Source organism: Lolium rigidum, chromosome 7, assembly GCF_022539505.1.
Source record: "Lolium rigidum isolate FL_2022 chromosome 7, APGP_CSIRO_Lrig_0.1, whole genome shotgun sequence".
Lineage (NCBI taxonomy): Eukaryota > Viridiplantae > Streptophyta > Magnoliopsida > Poales > Poaceae > Lolium > Lolium rigidum.
In genome coordinates, this window is record NC_061514.1 from 27,298,443 (window position 1) to 27,308,761 (window position 10,319).

At 47.2% G+C, this 10,319-nt stretch overlaps 1 protein-coding gene across 2 annotated transcripts; it reads left to right on the forward strand.

Annotated features, from left to right (window-relative positions):
* The first annotated feature begins 961 nt into the window (after positions 1-961).
* Positions 962-8,412, forward strand: LOC124674648 (protein indeterminate-domain 5, chloroplastic-like). Of its 2 annotated transcripts, none has more exons than XM_047210690.1 (4): positions 962-1,201; positions 1,760-2,038; positions 3,482-3,881; positions 6,682-8,412. In XM_047210690.1, the coding sequence occupies exons 2-4, from the start codon at positions 1,834-1,836 to the stop codon at positions 7,892-7,894; spliced, it is 1,818 nt and encodes a 605-aa protein (XP_047066646.1). In that variant the 5' UTR covers positions 962-1,201; positions 1,760-1,833; the 3' UTR covers positions 7,895-8,412. The 2 variants fall into 2 exon arrangements, with proteins under 2 accessions (XP_047066646.1, XP_047066647.1); XM_047210691.1 differs by lacking the exon at positions 962-1,201 and adding an exon at positions 1,331-1,654.
* Positions 8,413-10,319: the final 1,907 nt, after the last annotated feature.

Sequence of the window (10,319 nt, forward strand, 5' to 3'; positions counted from 1 at the left end):
GAGTCCCATATTGAATCTACCTGAAAGGAAGCATTTCTGCTTCTTATTCTATCACTAAACCTTGCCCTAAAATAAGCACTAAGAGAATCACAATGTGGAAGTTCTGGCTCACTGGAATCACTTTACTTGTTCCTTGCTGTCACATGTCACAGTATGAACATTACTATCCTTGTTGTTAGAAACCAACGAGATGTCGTAAATCTGCTTGTTTAAATAATGCGAGTGCTTCATTTTGATGGCCTAGTGTGATCTAAAGTAGCTAAATTATGCTAGAAATGTGAATAAATGAAGTAATAGAGTTTGTGCACCGTGGATACATCCACACAACTAAATGCTCCGACGTGAAGTTTGCCTAATTGTACCGTCATAATAATTTTACAATTTCTCCCCACTTATATAGAGCAACCTACATATTTTTAATTCAGTTGCCAAACCATTGGGTGTGTGTTTTAGTTTGACGTGTATTTTTCAGCCGATCTAGGACTATGTTGCTTTGCAGTAGAATGTGATGCGCATATATGATAAATCTTCGAGGCAATTTCTGTTCCGCAGCCTGACACAAAGATATATATGCGTGCAAACCAACATCACCAACAAAAGGTTAACAATCTAACAGAAGTTAGGTGAATAGTAATCCAAAGCCATGCTTGGTAATGACGTGCTAGGATGACACGAAACCTGAGCACACGCACGTAAACATACACACGCTTGCAGCCGCACATAAACCTCTGAAAAAGACCAAAACTAACCGGAGGGGAAAAGCTTTTGCCGTGTGCGCGCGCGTGTGTGAGATGGCGAGAGGTAAGCCCCACGCAGTCAGTGGACCCAACTCTCAGACGCTTCACGACACCGCTCGGCTGCGTGTGCTTGCGCCCCGGCCGCTCCCCTCTCCCTCCCACCTTGCTCCGAGCTGTATATAAAAACCCATGTTTTATATATTTCCCTGGTGTGCATAGGCCTTTGGAAAGAGCACAGGCGAAAATTCAGAAATTAATTTATAGAGAGAGGGGCATATAAGAGGGTGGAAGGAAAGGAGCAGGGAAGAGATAGAGAGGGAGAGAAAGAAAAGTATGACAAGGAGATGAAAGAAATCAGACAACAACCTTCTTCTTAGCCTTCCTCATCCCCACTTCTATCTCTTCCTTCAGTTGCAGGGAGCAAGGAGGAAGAGCTAGCAGCAGCAGTTGGCAGAGAGAGTGAGGTATCTATCCCATGTTTCTCACCTTCTTCTTCTCCCTTGTTGTGTTCCTTTCCAATTTTATAAAAATATCTGTTTGTGTGTCATATGTGAGTTCTGTGGGTGTGGGTGTTTGCGAGCTTTTGTTCGTATGCTTTTCTTTTTTACTTTGTTTTGAGTGCAACTGTTTGTTTGGATTTCCCTGTCCGCCTTTGTTGTTTTGTTAATCTCGGAAGAGTCCTAAGCGGCCGAGGGGAGCGGCCTTGGAGTTTTTCTCGGCTTCTTGTCGATTTGTTTCTTGTTCCAGATCGATTCCAAGCGCATACATATGAGATAGGAATAGCCATCACTCGCTCAGGGAATTTTGGGGCCTTTCCATCTGCTCCCTCTTCCCTTCTCTCGGCAGCTACTCCTTTCGTCGTCTTCGGTCTCCTCCTTAATTTGCCAAGAATCTTTCAGATCTCCATCTCTCCCATGGTTGTTTGCTCTCTTGCATGTGCTGTGTAGTGCCACTATTTGCTTGCTGCTTCTCTTCTTAATTGCGGCGTCTAACATATGGGAAATATGTTGATCTTCTTTCAGCGAAGGGCAAAGAAGAAGAAGAAAGGAACACTTTGTTCTTGTGCTTGGAGTTGGTGTAAGAGGGTATTAAGGCGATGGCATCGAACCCATCGGCAGCAGCGGCGGCGGCCTTCTTCGGGATGAGGGATGGGGACCAGCAAGACCAGATGAAGCCGCTGATAACACAGCACCAGCAGCTGGCAGCGGTGGCACTGCCCGGCGCCGCGCCTGCGGCGTCCAGCCAACACGGCGCACCGCCGGCGGCGGCGCCACCGGCCAAGAAGAAGAGGACTCTACCAGGTAATCAAATCATCGTGGACCCTTTCTTAATATTTCAGTCTTGCATGCTAACTGCGAAATCTTGTCTGGACTGATTGGAGTCTTATCATTTGGTTCCTGACAGTGCAAGCATCTTCCTTCTTCCCTCACATGCGCACTCTTGAGTTTTCTCTCTCCAGTTTTTTTTAAATCTTTTTAGTATACTCAGTTACTTAGCTGCATGTTTTCTTCCGTTCTTGCTTCCCCACTGGAGAATTGCATGCTTTTGTAACGGACGTGTGCGTAATTAAGCGACAGCCTGGTCTTGCTAGGCAGTGCTGGATTTTATGAGACGGTTGTCTTTTTTCACCCACTGCTTAATTTCAGTATTTTCCCTGGTTCACTGGATCCGTTCCCCTATCCTTTGGCTCTACTTCAATTCAAAGGCAGAAGCTGTAGACTGTAGCCTGCCTTGAGGAAGAACTTTGGCCTTCAATTTGCTTCTTCTGCTAATCAATACTACTTCATTTAAAGCTGTGTACTCTCTCACCTGGAATTGGAAGGAAGACAATAAATTCAGGTGACGACTGACGAGTAGGAAGTACCTTTTCTCATGGTGCTAGAGTAGACTCCTTGTCGATCTCATGTTCCTCTACGACCTCATGTTTTCATTAGATCAGTTGGCTCCAGAATTCCTCACACCTTTTTCTTTGAGAATTTTCTCTTAGGATAGGATAACCTACTAGTTGGATAGTATATTTCGGATGGAAAATATTAGGTCCCTTTTTTCTGCCAAAATTCCATGTACATGAGCTGTCATCCTCTTCACTGGAGCACATTCAATTCTTTTCCCCAATTATGAGATGCAAGCAGGAGCCATAGGCACAATCCATGACAATTCCTTTGTTCTCTATACCAGTCCTGCAAACTTCTTCCTTGCCCAAAATCTCATGCAAATATTCTCTTCTCCATGACCTAGTTTGTCTCCACTCTCTAGCTCACCCCCCCCCCCCCACGCCGAGAGAGATAATAAGCAACAATATCTTTCTAAAATTAATCTGTGATTTCTACTAGCTCCAACAGCATCGGTTTTTGATCATGCACGCCTAGCAGATAAACAAAATTAATATTACAACAATACAGAAATTCCCCTCTATATAATTAATTAAGACTCTTGTCACATGCAAATTTGTTCTCCATTCTCAGCAACATTAGCTCTACTACCATCCTTTGTCTACTACGATTCCTCCAAGCATGGATCACTAGCCACCACTGCATAATTTTCAACCTTCTGATCTTCTTATATATTGTGCATAAGTTCATCATTGTATCTTGCTTTTATGAGAGTTGTGATGTAGATGCATGCATAATGGATTCCACATGCATATATAGACGCTGAGAGTGGAATGTAGTCATGCATGAACCACATGAGAGCTAGCTAAATTACTTAGAATGCATTGGTTGATCGATCTGTTGAATTTGCAGACCCAGACGCGGAGGTGATCGCGCTTTCTCCCAAGACGCTGATGGCGACTAACCGGTTCGTGTGCGAGGTGTGCCAGAAGGGTTTCCAGCGCGAGCAGAACCTGCAGCTGCACCGTCGCGGGCACAACCTCCCCTGGAAGCTGAAGCAGAAGAACCCGAACCAGGTGCAGCGGCGTCGCGTGTACCTGTGCCCGGAGGTGACGTGCGTCCACCACGACCCGTCGCGCGCCCTGGGCGACCTCACCGGGATCAAGAAGCACTTCTGCCGCAAGCACGGCGAGAAGAAGTGGAAGTGCGACAAGTGCTCCAAGCGCTACGCCGTGCAGTCCGACTGGAAGGCGCACTCCAAGATCTGCGGCACCCGCGAGTACCGTTGCGACTGCGGCACCCTCTTCTCCAGGTAACCATCCGCTTGCTACTCTCCATTTCTGTATCTATGTCTATATACAAGCTACATTCGTGTATCTATATATGTGCATCGATCAAGGTTGCATGCCTGCACTGCATGTCTGCATGCCTCCTCTCGGTGCTGTCTGTGTTGTGTGTGGTCCCTTTTGCTTGTTGGCTTAGGGTTAGGGTTTTGTTTGGGGCTGTGTTGATCGACATTGTTAGCTGTTGCTGGAGTTCTTCTCTAGCTCGCCTGAGAAGCAAGAGACGGCCGAGGGTGACGAAGGTGGAGGGTGAATCAGTGATACTGTTCGCACGTGAAACGCTTGGAATATATTTTTACAAGTCCTTTGGCCATCCTTTCCTTTTCCTGACTAGTTACCTTGGGAAGATGGAACCACAAACAAGGCTCCCTCTAGCCAGACACACGCTACAGACTATGCACATATGTGTGTGTTGTTTCTGCATGCTGTCACACACTGTCCTGTAGACCCGCGTTTCTCCTGGTCCAACTCGTCACCAGCAAACATCGCAGGCTTTCTGTTTTACCCCCTCTCTCTCTACTGCATCGCCTGGCTGCCATGTCAACAGGCTAAACTCTCATGTGACTTGGCTGCTGGCCGGCTAGGATGTGGCAGGGCCGTTCGTTGGCCGTGCCAGTGAGCCAGCAGACCCACACCTTTTTCACGGATACGTCGCAAGTCGCCATGCCATGCACATCGCCTTGCTAGGTGTAGTAGCAAGCGTAACTTCAGCAACGGTTCATTTATTGACGCAATTGGACATGCAAGCATTCATTCAATTCATTCATTCAAGTGGTCACTCCTATCTTTCATACTCTCGGCATAAAATTCCCCAATGGGGAGTTAGCAGCACAAACGGAAACACCAACATGAGTTGCATTCATGAGCCATGGAGAGCTGAGTTTCTTTCACTGTTCATGCAAAGAGACCTTACCTGATCATAACAAAACGCATGCCGAACATTTAATTTCTTCTAAGCGTAGTAGTACAAGTTCACAAGATTTTTTTTTCTCAAAATGGGGAATGGTGCCCCGGCCTCCTCATCAACTGATGCACACGACCTGATTTATTCCGGAGTTTGTTAGTCATGTCATTACATCTTAAGGATCACACAAGGTCGATATACAATATCAACCATCTAAAGATAAACATCCATACATAAGCTAGACATCTCTCAATCTACTAATGTCATCAGCTAGCCTGAATGTAGATATCTCGACCGACCGTCAGTAGACGGTTGCATCCACCATTGATCCTCTCGGAGGAAAATAGACTAAAGTTAGATCCATTACGAAGCCATACGGATAAGCTGAATTTTTTTTTTGAAAACTCGAGTCTCAAAATAATACTACTATTATTTATACAGTTCACATCGACCAACATAAAGCACAAACACCTATAATAGAGAGAAGCAACATGGTCCATACCCAAGACTGTATTCTTACTTTAAAATATTATTTCTACAAGTTCACAAGTTTATAGAGAAGCAACATGTTCCATACCCTTGTTAAAAAAAACATGTTCCATACCCAAGACTGTTTTTACACATTCAACCGTGTGATTCTACTGCATACTGTAATTGACACACTTGTTTTCAGTCCCTTGATTTTGGGGTTCACAGGCTGGGGGCTGTCTTGCCGTAGGCATTTTTAAATCTTCACTGGTGCAGGCTTTTGCTTTATCCTGTGTCATGGCGGCCTCGGGAAGCGAGCTTACCAGCTCCACAAAGTTTTCTGCTCTGCTTGCTTACCTTGGTGTGTGTGTTCGTGTGCATGACAATGTCTCTATGCCTTTGTCTCGACGCCTTTCTCCTTTGAAGCTTCCTACTAGTGGGAACCTATGAGAGGCATAGCATGGCAAGCTAGTATGATCGTTCGATCGATCGATAAGATTTCCCCTTTCCGCGCGCCTCTCCTCTTTGATTGACATCGATTTCTGGGATCTTGAGCTAGCTTTTGCTTTGTGGTGCATGGGAGAGGGTGGTGGTGTGGCGTCTCTGCATGCATGGACACCTAACACCTTTGACCCAGAGTACAAGGAGTGTAGGAGTACTACTTTTGGTAGTCATTTGACAGCAATGTATAGTCAAGTGATTGATAGGAGTCAAATCCTATCAAATTACACTGTGGAACAGAGTTACAGAGATAAAACTACACGCACTGCATTTGCTAACACTTTTTACTGCCTGTCAAACTTAGCTGGGGCAACACGGGTGGCTGTAGCCTGTAGGTGTGGTGGCTGTAGCGAGAGGGAGACTGGAAATCGCTATTCAGATGTGCATGGGATACTAGCTACAAACACAACATTCAGTGGCACAGTCCGTCTGTCTGACCCAGTTGATGCTGCGCAGCGCTCACATGCCGATTCAGAAAACAATATCTTAGCCCGAGATGCCGCTAGCCACCTCTCCTCCTCGCCTCGGGGTGCGAGCCCCTCGCGTCCAGCGTGTCTCATGCGGTGGACCAGCCTTGCCATGCATCCGTCGTCGCCATGCAGGGTCCTGCTAGCTTTTCAGGCTTCTCAAGCTCTTCTCACATCAACTTTACTGTTCACTTTTACTGCACGTCAATGGCAGCCCATGCAGTACTGCATTGCATGGCATGGCATGGCACGGCATGCAGGCAGCGACGTCGCGCCAGGTCTGACCTAGATTACAGATCCAGAAGAGAGCAGTGTGTTGTGAACTTGTGATGTGGTGTGAGAGCACATGCAGACTCGTGAGTCGTGACTGCATGGTCTGTACTTGATGTATCGTGTCCGTAACTTTTCTTGCTGTGTCAATGTATGCAGGAGGGACAGCTTCATCACCCACAGGGCCTTCTGCGACGCACTGGCGCAGGAGAGCGCCAGGCTGCCGCCGACGAGCCTCAGCACCCTCACCAGCCACCTCTACGGCGCCACCAACGCCGGCAACATGGCGCTCAGCCTGTCCCAGGTGGGATCCCACCTCAACTCCACCATGCAGCACGACGGCGGCCACCACCACCACCCGTCCCCAGACCTCCTCCGCCTCGGTGGCGGCGGCGGCAGCAGCAGCATCGCCGCGCGGCTCGACCACCTCCTGTCTCCGACAGGCGCGTCCGCGTTCCGCGCGAATCAGCAGCAGCCCCAGCCGGCCTTCTTCCTCAACGCGGCTCCGGGGCAGGACTTCGGTGACGATCAGGGGGGCAACGGACCCCACTCCTTCATGCAGTCAAAGCCCTTCCACGGCCTCATGCAGCTCCCGGACCTTCAAGGCAACGGCGCGGGCGGGCCGGCCCATGGGCTCTTCAACCTGGGCTTCTTTGCCAACAACGGCAATAGCTCCGGGTCAAGCCACGAGCATGCAAGCCAGGGCATGATGAGCAACGATCAGTTCAGCGGCGGAGCTGGTGGAGGCGGCAACGGCTCTGAGGTGTCGGCCGCGGGGATCTTCGGCGGCAACTTTGTTGGTGGGGATCACATGGCGCAGGCTGGGATGTACAACGGCCAGGCGGCCATGCTGCCGCAGATGTCTGCCACCGCGCTGCTCCAGAAGGCCGCGCAGATGGGCGCGACCTCCAGCCCCAACGGCGCGGCGTCCATGTTCAGGGGCTTCGCCGGCTCCTCGCCGCAGCTGCGACAGGCGGCACCGCAGCACATGGACCAGAACGAGGCGAACCTCAACGAGCTGATGAACTCTCTGGCTGCTGGTGGCGGCGTTAATGCCGCCGGAATGTTCGGCGGCGCCAACGGTGGCCCCGGCGCGGGGATGTTTGATCCTAGGATGTGCGACATGGACCAGCACGAGGTGAAGTTCAGCCAGGGCGGAGGCGGTGTTGGTGGCAACCCTGCTGCTGGTGGTGGTGGTGGTGGCGGCGGCGGCGGTGACATGACGCGGGACTTCCTCGGCGTGGGCGGAGGCGGCATCGTGCGCGGGATATCGACTCCAAGAGGTGACCACAACCAAAGCAGCAGCGACATGAGCTCCCTGGAGGCCGAGATGAAGTCGGCTTCGTCCTACAACGGGGGCCGGATGGCATGATCGAGAGCTTACACAAGCCGTAAGCTCCCATCATCACAGTGAGTCTAAGACTTGAAGCAACCTGGAATTAGCATGCATGCATATATGAGACTGAGATGAGTAAGGTTAATTAGCGAGTTAGCAACTAAGTTGATCGCATGAGTATGGTCGCATGCATGCATGGGATAAGGCTAGCTAGCTAGCTCTCCATGGGGCCATGAAGACTGGAGTACCGTGAAAGGGAGGCCTCCTCTGAGACTAATTAAGTAATTAGCTAGTGCGAGTGAACGCATGCATGTGATGGCCCTAGCTTGGTCGTCGAGGAGTTGGTGTCAGTGTCGGTCCTGTTGTTTATTTTCCTTCCTTGTAAGTGGATCTTTGCTGGGTTAAGTATAGTTCTGGAGATAGAACCAATAAGGCTATTTTAGTTTTGTAGCTAGCCGAAATGGGATGTTGGGGAGCTGAACTTGCCCCTGAAACTCCTTCTTCTGTTCCTTTTATTACCCTTGTAGCGAAAGAATGCTGCTCTTACAGTGCAATTGATCATGCTCGTTCATACCTATAATACGCATTGGGGGACTTTAGTTTATATGGGGTTTCTATAAATATAGAATGGATAGTGCATAAGGTGGACAGGTTCTGCTGGATTGCAATAGATGGTATTCTATTTATTTTTTACCTAAATTAAGGAGCAGTAACTCCCAAATTCAGAAACAAAATAGAACTACAGGTTCTAATATTCTTGTAACAAAATTTTCATCCTTGTGGTTTCACTCATTCAAAACGAGGTCCCTTTTCTTTGCAATTTTAAGACATCGTGTTTTTTAGTTAGGTGAGAACCAAAATGTCGTTGGATGGTTAGGAGAGCAGTGACAACCCTATCTCACAAGCGATCAAACCCTAGGGTTTGATACTTTGTTGTCTCGTTGAGGTGGAATATTCTTTCATTGGAGGCAATACTCCGATCGATAGCAATATATGCATTTGGTGACTTCGTCGATCTCAAGACTAGTTGAATTAGTCTCTTAGACTCATCTCATTCGTGCATGTATGGTGAGTGTATGTACATATCCGTGAGTGTCTGCATGTGTACAATGTTTCGTCAAAAGATAGTTTGTTGAGTTAGGTAGATATAGGGATAGTCTCACATGATCAAAGGTTTCCTATATCTAGTTTCCAAATAAGTTGAAAGAATAAGTTGTCCCAGAATGTAGTATTCACACACGGGCAGACACAACGTTCATGTTGCCCAGACACGCGACAGGTCTTCGCTTCTGGGCGTACGTGACTTGAGACAGACTACATCGTCGAAAGAACAACTTCTTGATGGGCATGACCGGGCTTCCTTCCGCGTGTGCATTCATGGTTCAATTATGGCCTATCTCTTTGGTTTAAAGCAATTTTGTGCGGTTTCAGTCCATATGAGTTATTGTGCTCTTTTCTTGTATAATTTCATATGTCATGACATTCTATTTCTATGTTTTTCACATGATGCAATCTTTCAAACGATTATCGAAGCTATTTGGATGATTGGACTTCAGAATTATTTTGTACAAGTAATCATGCATAAGGTGAACGTAAATCATTTAGCATAGGGAGGTTGTGTGTCTGTCATTTACATCTAAATGAGCAATACCTCTCAGCAGAACAAAAATATATAGATTCTTGTTTTCCTATACGTGTTTTCTATGAAAATAGGCATCATTCTATCGCACGGTTCATAGGTGGTTTCACTCAAACAAATATGTTTTTTAAATGTACGAGATCACGATTAAATCTGAATTACTAGGTTATATATATGTATGGCATCATCTAATCCAAGAACGTAAGTTATCAGCATGCGTTTCTGTGTAGTTTCCAAATATGCTGGCCTAAAACATAACACCAACAAGTTGATCGTTTTGTACAAACTAGTGAGAGTGACTACCATCTTTGCATAGTGCAAGGCTGAAAGCACATTCTTACCCGTAAGCAGGTTTGGTGTTGTTGACAAGTGATTAAAGGGCTAATCATTTTGCAAGTATTACCAACAAGATTTAGCATCGAGAACTGTTGTTTTGATGAATGGAGAGCCATACACAAAAAGGGAAAATAAATGGGGATGGTGAAAGTTCTATATCATTTTCTTTCGTTGAGTCGTAGGGAAAACACATAATTAAGAGAGGCCATTTCTTTGGATCATGTCTGAATCATTATTTCTCTATCCGACCTTGTTGACAACAATCTTCCAATCCCAAAAATTGTCAAAATCAATATTGCCAAAATCACCAAATTCTCCTCTCTCGGTTGAGCTAGGGCTTGGCCGAGAGTTTTCACTCTCTAGACCCGTAGCCGGGCAGTAGCACAACCGGCCTAGGTAGCTCGTAGTGAAGGGGAAATTTGATCATTTTTGTCCAACCGTATAAATACCATGTTTATGTTGAAGATATAAGGAACGACCACATGT